The sequence below is a fragment of the Oncorhynchus kisutch genome, linkage group LG26 (assembly GCF_002021735.2).
Source record: "Oncorhynchus kisutch isolate 150728-3 linkage group LG26, Okis_V2, whole genome shotgun sequence".
Taxonomy (NCBI): Eukaryota; Metazoa; Chordata; class Actinopteri; order Salmoniformes; family Salmonidae; genus Oncorhynchus; species Oncorhynchus kisutch.
Window position 1 is genome coordinate 14,354,550 of NC_034199.2, and position 18,596 is coordinate 14,373,145.

General features: G+C 43.0%; 2 protein-coding genes across 7 annotated transcripts in view; both read left to right on the plus strand.

The window, feature by feature from the left end:
• Positions 1–9,929, plus strand: part of LOC109871317 (mitogen-activated protein kinase kinase kinase 20) — a 46,449-nt gene extending 36,520 nt beyond the window's left edge. For 4 of the 6 annotated variants that reach the window (XM_020462153.2, XM_020462151.2, XM_020462150.2 and 1 more), the window contains 9 exons: positions 4,026–4,070; positions 4,194–4,224; positions 4,339–4,478; positions 4,622–4,684; positions 4,771–4,866; positions 7,093–7,209; positions 7,489–7,563; positions 8,242–8,395; positions 8,534–9,929. In XM_020462153.2, coding sequence (XP_020317742.1) covers positions 4,026–4,070; positions 4,194–4,224; positions 4,339–4,478; positions 4,622–4,684; positions 4,771–4,866; positions 7,093–7,209; positions 7,489–7,563; positions 8,242–8,395; positions 8,534–9,255 — 1,443 coding nt within the window. In that variant the 3' untranslated portion in view covers positions 9,256–9,929. Of the gene's footprint in view, positions 1–526; positions 2,426–4,025; positions 4,071–4,193; positions 4,225–4,338; positions 4,479–4,621; positions 4,685–4,770; positions 4,867–7,092; positions 7,210–7,488; positions 7,564–8,241; positions 8,396–8,533 lie in introns of those variants that run through there. The other 2 variants (XM_020462154.2, XM_031805631.1) reach the window with 2 other exon arrangements.
• A 107-nt stretch (positions 9,930–10,036) lies between these two features.
• Positions 10,037–13,354, plus strand: LOC109871328 (cell division cycle-associated protein 7-like). The gene is made up of 10 exons (XM_020462170.2): positions 10,037–10,195; positions 10,963–11,094; positions 11,211–11,330; positions 11,446–11,664; positions 11,758–11,832; positions 11,966–12,148; positions 12,317–12,451; positions 12,571–12,720; positions 12,829–12,965; positions 13,068–13,354. Exons 1-10 carry the CDS (start codon positions 10,175–10,177, stop codon positions 13,096–13,098), a joined length of 1,203 nt encoding a protein of 400 aa, XP_020317759.1. The 5' UTR covers positions 10,037–10,174; the 3' UTR covers positions 13,099–13,354.
• Positions 13,355–18,596: the final 5,242 nt, after the last annotated feature.

Here is an 18,596-nt window from a genome sequence, read left to right on the forward strand (position 1 = left end):
ACCAGCATATGACCTTTCTAGTTGGTTTTATTGGTTGGATTTGGTTTCCAAACGTCCCACATCACTAATACGTTCTATGCTAGATTCTTTGTTTTGTCCGTTGTGCTGTGTAAATTGCCTGCTACAGCCATGCATTGGTATTGTCTAAACAGTGATTTGCCTGGGTATCAATTTGACATGAGTTGAAATTGATACACGCACTGTAGTGTCTGAGAACCGTCATCCAGAGAGAGAGCCATGCTGGCTCTCCAATTGTCTAGCTCTCTTTATTCTTTGTTTTCTCCCTTAATCTGTCCTGTAGACCAATCATTTCAGTCCAACCTTCTCTGATAACCCAATTGACTGTATCTCTGAACTCTACTCTTCTAGTTTTTGACAATCACCTTTTATATTGGGTAAAAAAAAGATTTCACATTTCATCATTCCTCTTGGTGTATGCGGTCTAATTTCCTTCCCTCCTTTTCTTTCCCGTCCTCTTTTCCTCCCTCTTCTTCCCTTCCTATCCTCCCCCATCTTTCCCTCTCAGCTGTTCCTACCCGTGGCGGCTCAGATTAGCGCTGAGTCGTTCTATGAGTCTAAGACGGAGGAGTCGAACAGTTCGGAGATGACGTGTCAGATCACATCCTCCAGTAACGGGGAGGTGGAGGGGATGAGTCTGCAGGCCATGATGAAGGGCTTTGGGGACATGTTTGCCTTGGACATGGGGGGCCCCGTCCTGCACTCTGGCATGCAGGTCAACATGCAGGCCAAGCAGAACTCTTCCAAGTCCAGCAGTGTCAGAGAGGGCCGCAAAATCCACACGGCCTTGGGGATGTCCGACTTCAACTGGTCAGACGACAGTGATTAGAGCGAACTGATTGGTCCAGCTATGTATGGGCCACTCAGTAGCGTCTGTCAATCAATCCTTTTGACCTGTGTCAAAACTGTGATCTTGCGGCAAGCTCCCATGCATATTCCTTCTCACGTCACTGGTGTTATGGACACAAGCCACATTAGATAATTCATTACTAATAGTTTTTGTAGCGATCCATTTTCTTTTACATACATTCTTTTTCTAAACGCTGTATGAACATAATGTATTAGAAGCCTTTCGCCTACATGGCCCTTACGGGTGTCATTTATGCCTAATGTACTGGATGTATAGTGCCATGCTGTGAAGAAAGAGCCATGTGAGCAAGTTGCAAGGAGGAGGCAAAGCTTTTATGATGAAGTGACATTTTGCTGACATTAAGAGTGGCCAATTTTGTTCTGTATGTGGTGGAGCGTAGTTGCTGTGATTAAGTGTCTCACCAGGATGAGAAAGAACATGTTTCCCTCAGCTGACCCAGACTGGTGTCAGCGGGAGAGAGAGAGAGAGAGAGAGAGAAAGTTTCCTGATAGCACTGTTCAACTACGGACTTCCCGTGCCTTTTTCCTCTATACACTGTCAGGAATCTTTGGATTTCAGGCCCACATACTATGGCTTAGTGGTGTAAAGTGCACTTTAGGTGTCTGTGTCTATCTATGTGGGGCCCCAGTAAAGTCTTGGTTCATGTGCTGGTTGAAAGAAGCACGTTACAGATGCATATCATCAAGATGTTTGTGAGGTGTGCCGTAGACCTTAGACTTCCACAGCTTGACAGGACTAAGTTCTCACAGACAAGGGCAACTGTATACGACATTCAGTCACTTAATTCAGTGGCAAAAGCGCTGCCGTGTGCTGGAATCATTTCGTTAAATCAAATGATATGTGAAGTAAAAAATAAAATAAAAAGTATTTCATTGGAGAGAGGATGTGAAATACTGTTTTAGAGGGCTTCTCTAAGCTAAAGGTGATCTACCAGCTCAATATGTTTGCATCTGCACCAACGGTTTTGACCACAGGCCAACGTGTGTTTAACAACCCCCAAAGTGAGCCTATTAAAGCTCACCTAACGAGTGTCATCACCAAATGCCCTGTAAATTATGCTAGGAGCTCTTCTCTTCTAGCCAATATGAAGGATCTTTCTGTTTGACTCCCAAGAGCTTGGACCTAGTTCCTGCAGCTTGGACTTCTATCTACTTAGTTGATGTATGTTTTTTTATATACTGTTGTGTAGTTATTAAACCTAGACTGAAACATCATCCATTAACAGGCTATAACCAACCGATACACTAGCTTGTGTGAAAGTCAACCACTTTGTAAAGGTATTTTCTAGACATCTAATGCCCAGAGTTGCAATATGATCTATGCAAACTACATCACCTTGGATTAGTTAAATTCCTTGGATTAGTCAAATTCCTTGGATTAGTCAAATCACTTGGATTAGTCAAATAGTGTCTCTTTAATGGCGTGCCATAACTCTATCAGACCGACCACTTTTTGATGTGAACCTATTTTGCTGCAGAATTTCTCTACTGTTCCTTGTTTCTCAATAAACATTTTCTCATTAAACATTGAACTTCCTGCTTTGGTTCTTCACTCTTCCTGTTTTCTCAAATTTCCTCTTGGTTTTCCCAGTTTTGTTTACCTCGAAGTAGGAAAGAGCCATGTGAGCAAGTTGCATTGAGGAGGCGAAGCTTTTGACGATGACGTGACATTTCGCTGACACAAGAGTGGCCAAAATCGAACAACTAATTCAATAATGTCACAAATCAAAGGTTTGTCAACCTCAAAATTCCAAAAGTGGCCCCAAAAAAATAAGAGTGAAAATATTTATGCCAGGAGAAGATTAATAAAATGTGACTGGTGTTAGAAATATAACTTCAGATGAAAAGCTTCTTTTTTTTTTACATGTAAAACCTGAAATCATCCTCGTATTATATTAATTGATTTGCATCAGACCCATGTTAACTGTAGTCCTCAAGGATTCAAATAAACATATAATCAATGGCAGAATTTCTATAATTAGCTAATTAACAATACATTTGTATTGTATATGTTACACTTGCTGACAATGCCTGCTTAATTGCCCCTGCGGGGAGTGAAAATCGTATTGGATTTGAGTTTGTGGTGTAGCCACTGGCATACTAGCCAATAGGTTTCCAATGCTCTATAGGATAATCAACTTGTTACAGTATACTCCCATTCCACATGGGGGCAGAGTGGTGTGAACTACTGAACTCTTCTTCCCTGTCAAAGGAATTCCAATGGCTGAGCAATTTCTGCTGACTTCCCCCCCCTTTCCCCTCCTCTCATCAATTAAGATCTGTTTCCCTTTGTCAACAATTTGCTTTGGATTTTAATAAACGATGCAAGTCATTTGTGAAATACAATATGGCTGCTCGAAATGTGATATTATGTCACTTTAATTAGGCAATATCTGTAATGGAACTTTGGCAGTAGGGCAAGGGAGGGTTTTTGAATGTGTTTACTTCCGAACCGTACCACTGGAGTAGACGGAAAATGCAGCTGGGGGTGAGGGAGTTTAGGAGGCTGCAAAGAAATGTATCGCGCTGATTCTGAAATGGCCCGCTTTGAATGTGATCTGTAGAGATTGCCATTCAGCTCAGTCTCTGGGCTGTTATCAGATGCCGTGGGAAGCAAATATTGAATGCTCAGATTAGTCATTCATTTTGTCATCTATCCCCCCCCGGTGCATTGCTTTTATCCCCACATAGCAGCCTCATGATCATCATGATGAAATCTTTATTTTAGCTGGCTACTTTCTGCTCGATTACACTTAATGAACAGTAAATGATTTACTATTGAAATGCATCATGAAAGAGCAGTCAGATGGACATTGGACACATTTTGGTTTGAGTTAGACCATTAGGACGCAATCATCTTGATTGCAGACCACAATAACTACAAAAAGCATTGTTATAATTCACGGTTAACTTGACTTGGAATGAGGCATTTTCTATTTTGTCACGTATGTATGTATGTAAATGTACTGATTTGGTACTTGCACACATGAATGCTAAACGCAAGATTTGTGTTAGACTCCAAACATCAAGTATAGGCAGCACATGTCTTTCTTTGAGCGGTACACATCTGTATGATATGACCACTGGACCAGTATTCCCTGGTACTATTTCAGTTCTCTCTTTTTTTTCCCACGCAGCTCCTTTCCAACCTTCATATTCATTCCTGGACAGAGGAACATGTGGTCAGTATCAACAAATGTCAATCGACCACTTCCCTTTGTCTAATTAGCCATTAAGCAACCACCATGGCTCCGGATGGACGGCTCCATTTTAATACGAATGCTTTTCCAATTCCATCCCCGCAGTACTTTTGGATACAGCAGATATTTGGGGCGGGTATGTTCACTTTCTAGATTTCTCGTACTGAAGGTATGGTCAAATGAATGAACCCGTCATTTTGGCTTGTATGTCTTTGTGCTTTCATTTGCATTTTGTTTTCCATGTTGTCAGGGGAGGGGGCAAGTGGCATGCAGCTGTATGGTGACCTGTTTAAGGAGAACCACATTACTGGCAAGAGGCTGCTGCTGCTCACGGAAACGGACATGCGAGACCTGGGGGTCAAGTCCAAAGGTCACATCATGCACCTCAAGGTACCATTCTACCTTTCAAACTAACGTGAACTAGCCAGTCATTTAACAAGGTGTCCAAATGGTATAATTATTTAAATTGAGCTATATGGTCAAATGTTTAAGACCTATGTATAAGACTATGTCTAACTTGCTTTCGCCAACAGAGGGAGATTGAGAAGCTAACCAATGATTACATGGTGCTCTTCCACTTCCCTCCACTAATGAAGGTACTGCGTGTCCTTTCTCTTTGTTATATAATGGTTGGCATTGTTTACTGTTGCAATATGCTTTCCTGAAAATCTCTGTTCCACAGGATGAGTGTGCAGAGGAGGAGGAGGAGGAGAGGAGGAAGATTGTTCATCTGGAGCTGGTGTTTGGGTACCACTGGAAAGCTGGAACAGGTCACTCGGTAGGTTTTGGACACTGAAAATATTCTAGGACAAATAACCAAGATGTCTTGGAGGGAATCGGTATGCGTTTTCATCCAAATACAGTCATTTTGTAAAATATTTTGTCAACTTTAGTCTCAGCTCTGGTCTGGTTCAAATGCATATAGGAATAGCTAACTAGCGGTATTTATTTTTATTTTTTTACTTTTAAATTTTGTCAGGGTTAATACCTGCCTGGCACCCAAACAAAATCTTAATCTTTTACTACTCTCTAACAATACTGCTACAACTGGTGTTGTCAGATGCGATTTAAAACTGGTATGTCAAGATGGAAATATTCCTTCAAGATGCTATTTCTCTAGGTAAAGATGCACATTATGGTCCCCATCAAACTCAATCAAACACTGACCACTGTTACACTGAGCATGCTTTGCCTTCAAGACATATCCTTGCAAGAGAAACAGATGAATAAATATTTCATCTAAAGCCATGCATCCCATCCACCCCCACTTGCTCACCGTCCTTTGTTAGAGTCTCCAACGGTGGAGAAAGGCTGCTTCTCTACTTGCTGTTTGAATTTAATCAAAAACAGCCAATTTAGTCAGAAGTCGTTTTCTTTTTAGAAAGGCAAATGTTATTTAATCTTTCAGCTGTTCATTGTCCCATCATAAATAGTCCCCTTTCAGTGCGTTCGGCGGGGCTGAAACGAGCCTGCTAATTGCCTCCCATTTCTTCTGACATGTGGTGGTTTAGTGTGTAGAAAACACAGCAGGGAGAAGGAAACAGGAGGCTGAGAAAATGAGAGCTAATTATTTTCCCCCTGCCTGGTGTCAGGTTCCATGTCAGCCTTGTTTTTACAAACTGGAAGGTTTTTGCACTAAATAAAACAAACCCGCACTGCGTTTCTTTCCCGCCCCTCTTTGCTGGCGGTGTCATGGAAGCAGCTGCACTTCTCAAAGACAAAACGAGGGCCTGCGATTGTGCGGCCACCATCTGACAACCACTGAGGGTCCCCCACTAATGAGGATATCACCGCGAAGCCAAGAGAAAGGTGCTGAATTATGTATGAGTTGCCATTAGACCAGACGCACTCCGGTCTTGGGCATCATTACCAGACATTGTTTCTGCTGGAGTGATTAGACCAACAAGTGGACCTGGGGGCCCTGGTGCGACTGGCCGGGGCCGACAAGGGGCCGCTGCCTGGTGTGTCTTGGAACCCGAGCCTTCCTCACGCTAGCTCCCCCTTTGAGCCCCGGCCCAGCCCCTGGGGACAGTGTAGGAGTGGGCTGAGACTCCTCAGATGAGTGTGTTAGTGGCCCTTCTTTGATGTCTTCTTCTGTGATCCCCACACAATAGATTGGCCCACACCGTGAACCGTGTGTGGTTAAGCAGTGACCTGTGGCTTCATGGCTGGCTTTTGGGGATGGCAAAATCATTACTGCTTTGTCAGCATGCAATTTTCAGCAGGAGTATGGGGTTTGTTCAGATTTGTATTGCCTGGTGAGGATTGGATCCCTTATGTGCCTTGTGCAACAGTGATCGAACTACCGAGTTTATTTTCACCTAACTGGAATAACATTAGCATTACTCAAATGTGTATTTCACCAACAATAGCACCAGGTGTTAAGGTACTGCAAATCATATCCCCTACAGGAAATAATACAGGCTATCCACCATAGCAACTTATATTTACCCCTGAAGTAAAACAAATGTCTCTGCAAAGATTGATGGGTTGTTCACATTCTCATTTACCACTTATGTCATCCTTCATGCTATGATCATTCAAGAGACATGCTATCCTTTCTGTGATTCTGAGAGCACATCAAAAAGAGTGTGAGGAAAGCAATCAATTGCCAAACAAAATCAAATCAAATCAAATCAAATTTATTTATATAGCCCTTCGTACATCAGCTGATATCTCAAAGTGCTGTACAGAAACCCAGCCTAAAACCCCAAACAGCAAGCAATGCAGGTGTAGAAAATGATACATTTGTCTCAATTGAAGGCAACTCACAGTGGATACTAGGCGAAAGCAGGATTCAAATCTAAATGCACAACATAACTTGTGCTTCTGTCCCATTTGATGATGATTTATTCATAGAAATTCATGTTTACATTCCCGGAAATGTTCAATTCCAAGGAACTACCTCTAGGCTGTGCTGTTGGTTTAGGAAAAAATGCAGTTAGGTTCTCAACTGACAGCAGTTATTTCATGTTTTTTAAGACCTACAATCTGTCATTTTTAGGACTGCAAATGGAAAATGTACATTGAACTTGACGGAGATGAAGTTGCAACAACGTACATCAAGGATGTGACCTTTAATGCCAACAGACAGGATATGGATGTCCTGAAGATGACCAAGGTGTGATCATAAGCATTACTCCAGGCCATGCACTGAAAGAGCATCAGGACTTAACAACAGTCCCTTGTTCATTACATTTATCTGTTGAAGTTTTTTTTTTAGGATCGTTGAAAGAGTGTACCTTTTTGCTAAATGTTATGACGTTAAAAATCCCTTTCTGTATCTTCAGATGAGTTGAATTATTCCTTACATGAATGTCATTGTCGTGTTGAAGAGGCCGTATTGAAGTAGCTACCATGTATGACGATTAATAATCAACATCAAACTATTTCCTTGCAGCCCCCATTTGTGATGGACAAATGGGTAGTTGGACTATGGGAGAATGAGGTTGTTGACTGCATTGTAAATTATGAGGTGAGTCAGCTCAAACACTGCTATAGGAGCAGGGCCCTTAGGGCACCTACCTCCAGGGGGTCCACAAAGGGGGGAGAGGGAACTCTCTGGGAACTGTGGGGGGATCTTGGAGGGTTGGTGGCCTGGTGGTTGGGAGCTTGGCACAGTGGCCGATAGGTCGCTGGTTCGGGTCACCGTTGTGAGACCTGTCGACGTTGACCCTGGTTGCTCCTGTGTGTCACTCTGGATGGGAGTCTGTTACATGACTGAATGTAATGTAAATGTTGAGTGGCTTCACTGCAGGTAGATTGTATGTTTTAATATTCAATAAACATTTTGATAAATAATACAAATACATAAAACATTTGCAGTTTTATAGCTTCTGTCATGCTATTTTACACATTTTGCAATGAGGTTGAGAGAAAAGTTTGATGTTTTAAAGCTAATTTCCTGCAATTCTACACATTTTGCCATGGGGCAGAGAGAAAAATGTGCAGCTTTAAAGCTAATCTCATGCTATTCTACACAATTGCCATGAGGCTGAGAGAACATTTTCTAATTTTTAAACAACATTTCTGCAATTCTACACATTTTGTCATGGTTTCATCTGTACTGTGTGGTGTGCCTTCAATTTGACATGTAGCTAGATGTGTTCAATGTTTAAAATCGCCTACAGTGATCGTTGTGTCCCTATACTAGAACGATGTGAGATCACCCAGGTGTACGAGACATAGCCATGCAGTGACGTGGAACCCCACCGGTGGACGAGATGAGATCAAGACTGTGGAGCTGCGGATAGAAACAGCTCAGTTAAACATTGAAGGAAACCCCAGAAGCAGATCAAACTCAAAAGGTCACTTTTTATGGTGTTTTGGATGCAGATTTAATTGACAAATGATCCATTTAGAGCTGTCTTAAATACAGAATGCACAAAATGTATGCACACACCTATGTAGCCAACCCTACCAGTGGATGTTCTTTCTGCTTCCAGATGTGGATCCCAGATGGTTGTACAACCTGAGACAGAGGCAGCTGAAGAGCCAGTCAGCAGCACAGCAGCATGGTGCCCAGACCCCCACCGGAGGCTCAGAAACCCGCACCCTGTCTCAGTTCTTGTCTGCATATGGAGATCAGGCCTCTTCCTACGCTGCAGCAGTGCGGAGGTCTCCCAACAGCCCCCTCTCTCCCTGGTGCTCCCGCAGCTCGTCCCCTACCGCAGGCCTGTCCGCCATGCTCTCCCCCCTTTACCTGGGGTCAAAGGGCAGCAGCCCCTCCAGCACCACCTCAGAGAGTCCCTTGGAGCGCGAACGCCTGCTCAGTGCCGGGGAAGTGCAAGGTTACCACAGGCACAGAAGCTACATTGACAACTCATTGAGTGCAACAAGGGGCCACAACAGAGACACGTGGTCCCATACAAGGGGCAACTTCACACAGAATAAGTCAAACAGAACCTCACAGCAAATGGGGAGGCCCCGGACCAATAATTACAGTGTAGCAGGTCAGAACCGAGCCAGGGTGATACCGGGCATATCGGCGGTGGTGGAAAACCTCAGTACAGAGCAAGGGGGAGCTAAAGTCAGTGAGGGGGGATGGATCAAAGTGGAGCGCCAAAAAAGGTTACCTCGACAGGACAATAAACAGGCCAGAGGAAGACAGAGGAGAGGGTGTAGAGGTGGCCGTGGTGGACGAAGCGGAGAATCATTTGCTGTTTGAAAGTGTTAACATCTCTTAACAGACTGGACATCAGGTTTCCTTTGAACATTAACCTTCACACAACTTCTATATATACACATTTTCTCTCTGGGGGGGGGGGTCTTTCTATATTATTTGAGCTAGGGAGAATTGTGTTTTAGGGAATGCACCCAATTCAGTCTTTTAGGGCAGATTTCCGAAATGTACTGTACGCACTCAAATATTTTTGGGATTTAGCATCTACATATCATTTGTAGTTGTATATTGTGAACTATTGTACATAAGCCTATTGTAAATTGTATAGCCTACATTGTCCTAATCTTTTGATATATGAGATATACTGTATAGCTAGATAATTATTTTACTACAATAAAAAAAAAGTTTATCTACCTATGGATTCATAAATGGAATAGTTTTTTTTTTTTAAATAGTCTATAACTATATGTTGGGTAAAAAAAAAAGAAGATAAACATTACATGAAAGTTCAAAGTATTATTTCATTAAACAAGGACGCGACGACAACACCAGATGGAAAGGACGCGGGAGTTTTTCTATAAACCCGCCCATTTAGGCAAATGTGGACCTTGGGATATCGCGCCACTGCTTAGTACTTGAAAGGTTAGATGTTGTGGGATCCGTATATGACATAATGTTTCAAAAAATGTGCACAAAAATAAAGATGTCCACCAGCAGTATTTTCTAAAGACTTTTTTCAAATTTTATGTGGCGTATATTTGTGGATTATATTTTTCTTTTAGACCGTCTTTTGAAACAAAAGTTTATACACCTTTCAGGACACTTTCCTGGCGCGGGAAATTTCTCAGCCAACATCTGCTAGTCCGAATTTTGGTGGGGTTTCTCTGTATTCATGAAAGGACTGCAGAAACGTGTACTTGAGTTTTGACTGAATTTCTTTGCAGAAAACTTTATAGAAAACAAAATGCGTCCATCTGGCTCTAAGGTAATGAATGTTTCTTAGAGTATAATATATTTATCTTAATATATCAAACAATAACAGGGTAATTTATTTATCTGATTGTATAGCTGCAGAGAATGTAATACTAAGTAGCTAGCAAAAATTCTGCTGTGGTGAACTTAACGTTTGGCTCTTATTTTCTTGCTCACATTTGAGTAAACCTGCCTTCGTTTACTTTAAGCAAAAGCTGCTACAGACTGCCTAGATCTTATTGGAGTTGCAATGCAATCATTGCTTTGCTTCAAATCCAGTATCCTAAGGCTTAACGTCACCTAGTTACCATGTAGTTGTCAATTGAATCTAGCCAGTCTGGATGTTATAACAATTTCAGTGGCTACTATCTAACAGTAGTTATACCACATAGTTTTGGCTACACAGATTTTAGATATTTATCCTGGCAAAAGTTTTGCCATTTAAAATGTCGTTTTTGGCCACCATCACAGTAAGTAAATCGTACCTGGATAATCACACTCGTTTGAATAGCCACATAACGTTAACTAGCTAGCTTCAATAAATGATACATTTGTGTCAATGTAGCCTCGATATGGCTTAACTATGCTAGCTTCCATTGTTGAATCTTGCAGTTGCATCTCTATCACCGTAGGTATTGCTGCTTCTCTCCTTGTCCAGAAGGGCGGCAGTGTGCAGGCAGTTTCTAAAACTACTAGTACTCACATTGTTCACGTATCTATGGTCTGAGCTTCCAGTCGATCCATTCAATTTCTCCTGACTTGCTCATCTTGTCTCTCCAGCGTCTGCAGGCCCCCCAGCCTCCCTCCACCAGGATGGGTTTGCGGAGTTTCCGTAATGTGCCCATGGAGACATCCTCTTCATCAGATGACAGTTGTGACAGCTTTGGCTCTGACGGTGGCTTTGCTAACACGGTAAGGCAAATAGCCGCATTTCACCCCGATTACAATCAGTGTTTGACCATATTCACTCATCAAATTAGTTATTTGTTGATGAAGCTAACTGAAGGTTGTGCTTTCACTTTCCACAGAAAAGTAGCTTCAGAGAAGCTAAGAAGGTGGCAGAGAGAGCCAAGGTGTTTGAGGCCAGCTCGGAGGAAGAGTCTCTCAGTGGGTTTGAGAATGCCTTCAGCAGTGAAATGAGTGCCATGGTGTGTTTTTTTGTATTGATATTACGAGCGTAATGTTACTATGCAATGGTGGCTACTATACACACAAAAACACATTTCAGAATGTGTGCTCAGACAAATGCACTGTGTACTTCAGAGAGTGGACTCTGAGGAGTCGGTGATGCCGCGGAAGAGGGGCCGTCAGTCACAAACTCTGAAAGTGGCCATGAAATTCCCCACCGGGAGGGCCAGCCAGAAGAAGAGTATTGCAGTAGAGCGCCCTAAACAGCCCAAAGTCGCTCCCAAACAGACCACTGGGGAGGGAGACAACTTCATGGACAAGAGAGCGCTTAACATCAGGGAGAACAAAGCCATGGTACGACACAATCATTCAGAGAAGTCGTTGTGGCTGTAGCTTGCCGAGGGACATTTGAGTGCTAATTATGTTATTTCCGTTTATTTTGTTTAGCTTGCAAAGCTGATGGCAGAACTCGACAAAATACCTGGCTTCCCTAGAAGAACGTCCCTGCCCATGATGAATGCGGTGAGTGAGACTAGATGGAGGATATGGCTGTCCTATAAAACACGTATTCGGGAAAGATTTTAGTAGTGATGAAATATGCTACAACGATTTACATTTTTGGGCTGTAGTTAATGCGTGCTTGTTTCTTCTGTAGCCCTGTCGCACCCCTCGCCGGTCTCAGGGAGCCCCTGGACCCCGCAGGAGGAACCCTGAGCGTACCTCTCGGCCCCACACTCGCTCCCGCTCCCTGGTGGACGGCCCCCCATCAGAGGAGGAGGAGGAGGAGGAAGAGGAGGACAAATTCAGCCTGGTGCGCAGGAGCTGCTACTACGAGGAGGTGAGTGACGCCCACACCCTTGTTGACCTCGGCGTTCGTTTGGTAACGTCAAGTAAAGCGGCATTTTAATTTTTTTTCTCCCACCGTTTCCTGATCTGTCCTTTCAGAAATGGTGAATACCGAACTCCGGGAATTGTCAGTTTGGTTTATACATTTGTGTGTTTACAGAAAGCGCCCCGTCGGCGCAGCTACAACGGGGTGCAGGCCTTTCCTCATGTGGTGCGGCCTGTGAAGGACATCTCCCAGAGGGAGCTGGATCTGATCGCAGACAACGTGCGGGAGAAGGTCTACAACAGCTCCACTGTAAGATCCCGTTCTCCTACAGTGGTTCTCAAACGGCTGTCTTCAGAGTTAGATTTCTGTTAAGTCACGTTCATACAGCCACGTTCACCAAATTCACCCCTCTAATGTTCTTGCTGTAGGGGTCCACTTGCCATCAGTGCCGGCAGAAAACGGTCGACACCAAGACCAACTGCCGTAACCCAGAGTGTGTGGGGGTGAGGGGTCAATTCTGTGGCCCGTGTCTCCGTAACCGCTACGGAGAGGAGGTCCGAGATGCCCTGCTGGATCCTGTAAGTGCTGCACTCTTCCTATCCGAGCCCTCAGACAGTCCATCTGATTATTTGAGTGTTTTGTCAAGAGAATGCCGCCTTGGTTGACATCGCCCTGATCTCTTGCAGGAGTGGGAGTGTCCGTCGTGCAGAGGGATCTGCAACTGCAGCTTCTGTAGAGCCAGAGAGGGTCGCTGTGCCACTGGAGTTCTGGTCTACCTGGCTAAATACCACGGCTACGACAACGTCCATTCTTATCTCAAGAGGTAAGGCTCTTTCTACTTATGATCTAAAACCTTTGTCTTGCAGTCGTATTAGTACTTTGACTGCTACTGTGTTGGGAATGAAAAATGTCTGTCTCTCTGCAGTCTGAAGAAGGAAATGGAAGAGGGCCAGTAAACCGTGGAGAATGTAACCGGATTCGGAACCTGACTGACGATGTTGCGATGTGGCTTTTATATTCCATAATGCAAAACAGTAGATTTTTCTATTGCTCCTGATTCTGAAAATGTTTACATTGTTTTAAATGTGTACAGTTTTACCGTCAATTACGTGAGTGGTATGTTTATACTGTGATGTTTGCCTGTGACATTCACACTTTTAACCTGTAAGTTTGGATAAAAACTATATGTATAAATTGGTTGTCCTCTGTTAATTGTACTTGAGTCGTCCATTTCTTTGTATAAGAAAATTAGCTTTAAACTTCAAGGTTTATTTGCTGATTTTAATAAGTCTCAGCTAGCCTGGGAGTGTTCGTCTGTTTGTGCTAACATTCCACAATGTTTGGCATCTGACACGGAGTACAAGGAGTGGGATGTTGGCGGCAAACCGGTCTGGATTTCAGGCTAACTAAGCTGTTGGAGTATGTTCTCTCTTCCCAATGTCACGTGGTTACTTTTGACTCTGCTCAGTAGTCCACCATTGTACCCATGAGGTGGTGAGGGCTATTTCCTCCTGAGCAGAGACAAACTGATATACTACAGCGCCTGGTTAAATCCTTCATTAGATAACTGTCACTAATGGTGTGGAAACAATTAGCAGTCTGTAATGGGAATCTCAAACCTGTAAATCATTTGTCCTGTTTTATCTCTTTGTTGCTCTGGTCTTTTTCTCTCTCCTTTCATTTCCCAACGATGTTTTACAGTGCAAATGGTAATGTTTTCAGGTGTCACTCGAGTGGCAATGGGGTTATTGCCGGTATTTTCTGTTCAGTGTGTGGTACTACACAGGAAATGCCGTGAGGTAAATCTTGGGTGGTTCGTTGCTATTCAGCCTTTGAGAATGTACTTAATTTGACCTGCACCATTTCCTGTGAACATGCTCTCATTGACACTGACACCTTTTTGAAATTACAGTCCACACGTGTTTTTGCTAGTTTGGTAGGAGACTTTCTCTCTTATTACAAGAGTTGCTACTCTAATTCGGAGTGCACTGCTTTGTTCTCTTTTTGGAAATGTTGCCCTCTTGCCCAGCAGGGTTTAAAGAAAGATGCATGTTTGGTCACAACAGTTTGTAGTAAGTAGTCCATTGCGTGCTGTCGTGTGGCAGAAAATGGCTTTGGCATGCAGTGAGGCTGTAGAAAACATTTGGGAGACCTTTTCACACAAGCTGATCAAGCTTCCAATTTTGTCTAAATGGCATATTAGAAAAGTAGCTTTTTATCTGAAGATGAGCAAAGAAAAGAACAGAGTGTTCTAATTCTTAACTATTCTCCACAAAGCCATTCATTATACAGTGACACTGTTCTTAGGTCCTCATCTCCATTCCTTACAAATTTCCATCACATCAAATGTGTAAAATATGTGTAGAAATATTTTTCTCCCCCAGAAACACATTTTTCAAAATCTATTATTAGCATAATAAAGATGCACTTGAAAATACTGGTATTAAATACCAATGATCATCCACTTTGGGGGTGATGAATATTTAGGGAAATAATTGTTTACGACGCTCAAGCATTGAGCTGATCTGGTAATCAGGCTATGAAATACAATATTTATTCATTAGAGCGGATTTAATGAGGCCTTGCGGCGCTAATTATGAAAACCAGTGTAGCAGTAAATGAGTAGCGCACGGTGGCGGGCTGTCGGGTACCTGTAAGGAGGGAAATGGGGGTTGAAGTGCCCTGAGTGCCATGCAACACTGAGCAACACAGAGCCACAGCCCTTCCCTGGGCCTGTCAGTCCAGCCCCCAGCACTACATCACTGGACCTGGAGACAGCACACAGATGGGCCCTCAGCCCACTATGCCTTGTTCTGCTTGGGCTGGAGGAATCAGAGCGGTAATGATGACAACCTTGTTACATTAATAGCGATAGTGATATGTGGTGGTTGAACTGTGAGCAGTGGTGCTGGGAGTAACTTTATAGAGACTCATCACGCAGCTTTTCAGATTACATAGAATGAGTTCGCATGCTGGGCTTTTTTCCGTTGTTTGATTGATTGATATTTTCATTTTGGCTGCAGGGTTGCGAAATTGCTGTTAATTTCCTAGTGTCCTGTAGGTTTCTAGTGATTGTTGTGTAGTCAGAGGAAGAACAGCTGACGAAATGGAACACACGGGGCATTATCGCAATGGGATCTGTAGGTCAAAATCAACAGATTAATTACAATGTAGAATACATCCGTCAGGCCTCCGCAATAAACACCCCTTTTCAGCTCGGTGCCTAATAACTAGATTGACATGTTCTATATTAGGAGCTACAGTAAGGCCTGGGTCACACAAGCACAACAGTAAAGCCAGAAGAGTACATTAAGGGGGACAAAGATATCCTCAATACTCTTTTCTGTGATTTCTTTAGCAGGCAGACGGGAGTTTCTAGACAATAATATCCCCCCCCCCCCCCCCCACCGTGTCCTGTAAAGTGGAGCGAGAGTCTGCTGCTGTTGAGTCACAGCGGCGAATGACTCGGGGTGTCTGGAGGCTTATGACGTGTTTCTTACCTCCGGCTCCAGAATGTGCGCTGATAGAAAAAAAAAACGTTTGGTCCAGGTGTCACACGGAAATTATCAAAGAAAAAAAAGCTGCCTGCTCCATCTTGGAGGAAATTGCAAACACACCTTTAACAAAGGAAGGCATAAGTGCATTCGCTGCCACCTTCAAAGGGAGCGTGATAAGATGACATTATAAATAGACAATTCTTCACAGAGGGGGAAAAACACATCAGGCAGCTAAACAATTGTGTTATTTCTGCTTCCTTAAAGCTAACTTGTTGTTTACCCATGGAGCATTTAAAGCAAATGTTCAATGTCACGAATAGTGCCATTTGGATATGTCTGATATAAGTGATGCATCTATAAGGGAATTTCTGATGAGTGACAAGGTTGTCCATCTCACAGCTAGGCTATATTACTATATACTACACTCACCTTTGACCCTCTCCTCACCAAAGCCACCTTAGCAGCTCTATCTATGATCGCACATGTAACACAAATGATCCTTGGATGTCATTGCTCCACATTCTTAACCCTACATACCTGCTTTTTCGTTTCTTTTTCAGTTTCGACAGACATAGCATGGCTTCTCACACCAACGCCGGGTTTCGACTGTTTGATTTCTATCGATTCACCTCATCTGATGGAAGTTACCCAATACATTGTTCCCTTCACTTCCTAAAGGGGGCGCTCTAATGCAGGCAACTCTGGAGACAGCCTGAGATCTTCAACTTTCAGTGACTCTTCCACAGAGTTGGTGGAGGAACAAGCATCTTTACCATTGAGTTTGTGGTAATGATTTTGACCTGCAAGTACAGACAAATTACAGATTCATTTTGTCTTTAGCCAATGAAAGAAAACACTTTCACGGAGGTGTCGCCAATCCATGTGTTGTCGGCCATGTACATAGCAAAGTGTATTCCATACTGATTCATTTAGACAACCGTTTAATTGCTATAGCTTATACCCTCAATACACAATGGAATAGAGCTGAGGAGGAGAATGACTAGTCTGGGGTGTTTGTCCCTCACGGTCTGTCATCCTGGTGAGGGCTTCACATAGACAAACGGGCTATAGCCAGGGCCGGAGAGAATGTGATGACATTGTCAGTGTTCCCATTAAATTCTTGAGGAGCAATAGGGCGATAATGGAAGTCCAGCCTGCCACTATGACCTGGCAGAGGGAGGGGCTAATTATGATGCGGGGGAAGTGCAGGGCCATAATGTGTAAATCTAATCTTACCTTAAGTGAGAACTGGTACATTTGATTGATTTTATTGAGATCATATAATATGAAGAGGAGCTTACAGCCATGAGTTTGTGGTGCTCATGTGCTTCATTAATTTTTACTTCATTAACTCTCTCCTCTAGAGCCGGCAACACAATTCATTGCTGGTCATGAATCCAGAGCACAGGCAAATGGACAGCAGCGTTAGACACAGACAACAGTGCAATGGATACACTGACTAACAGTGCATTTTCACATAACACGATAGGGGCGATGAAACAATGGAGCCCTGTTCATTTTCAATAGAAGGGAAGGGTGCGGGGGACCTTTCGGGCGATGGGAGCGTGAACAGGGCGGGACCAAAGTTGGGGAAAGTGCAACTTTATGTAAATACTCTGTGATATCGCAACGCTTTTGACCAATCGAAGCTCACTATAGCTTCCAGACCGTACTGCATTGGCTGTTGATACCTAGAACTCCCTAGCCTGCTTGCTAGCATGCGAGCCCCAACATGAGGGCGAAGCTAGAGCGGCTATCCGAATGATTGTGTTATGTGGAAATCCCCTCTAAGCGTGGATTCAATCCGTATTGCGGAAGTAATGCGGAGGATCCGCGTTAAAATGTAAAGGTCATTTCCAATTGAGTTGACATATATAGCTTTTACCCCGAACGTAGTCTCCGCAAACACGTGAACATTTCCTTTCCATTTCAACCCTGCTTTAATGTGGCTCTTCCACGATACAGATTAAATCCAGCTCACAGTCCAATCAAAACACAAACACGTGTAAAATACAGAATGTCAGAGGCATTTTGTATTTCTGCCTTGCTTGCACTACAATTCATCCATGTCTTCGCATGCGGAAAACATGTCTGAAAAACAAAGTATTCTTTACTCTAGCTCGTCAAAGGAACCATTTTCTATTAAACTGTAGAAATGATTTGATGCCTCTAGGTTATTTTGGAGGCTACTTGGAGGTTTTTGAATAACTTTCTTTAAACTTTCACTGAATGTCTCAAGACTTTTAATAATACTGATAGCTTATTATGGGTTATTCATGCAAAAAAAACATTGTTTTATTGTGACGCGGCATTAGTGAGATTTGAACCTATAATCTTTTGTTCTCTACCCATTGAATTAGTCATTTTTGCCAACGTGCCATGTTTTTTTTTACGCATACAAAGCTGTTCATTTTAGTCTATTTAAACAGACCCCATCGCAAAGGAAACAAGCACAAGATCACACCTGAACATACTTAACAAGAGGACAGAGCGCATTTTGTTGATGCTGAGAACAGAATGTTTATGTTTTTTAAATAACATTCTAAAGCGGTGTTTTTTTAAAGAAAGTTTCCTTAATGTTGTCGGAAACCATTTGAGAACATGACTTTAAAATACAACCACGAGGAAACCTGTAGGAAACGTTTTCAGTACTGAAATCCCACAGAAGAACCTTGTTTCTTAACGCTCTCTGAACGATTTGAGAACATTCCCAATGTCAAACCAGTTGGAGCACGTTCTCAGGATCCAAAATTGAAGTGAAATGTAGCCGCGTTTGAACTTTTAGGAAACGTTCTGTTAAAGTAATGAAATTCCAAGAAAATAAAGAATGTTCCAAAGCCAAGGAGGTATCCTGCACCATTCCCAGAAAGTTGTGGGAAGGTTGCATGACAAATAACCATAGGACAACCACTCTCTCACCAAGAGCTAAGAAACATATGGTTATCAAGACATCATGT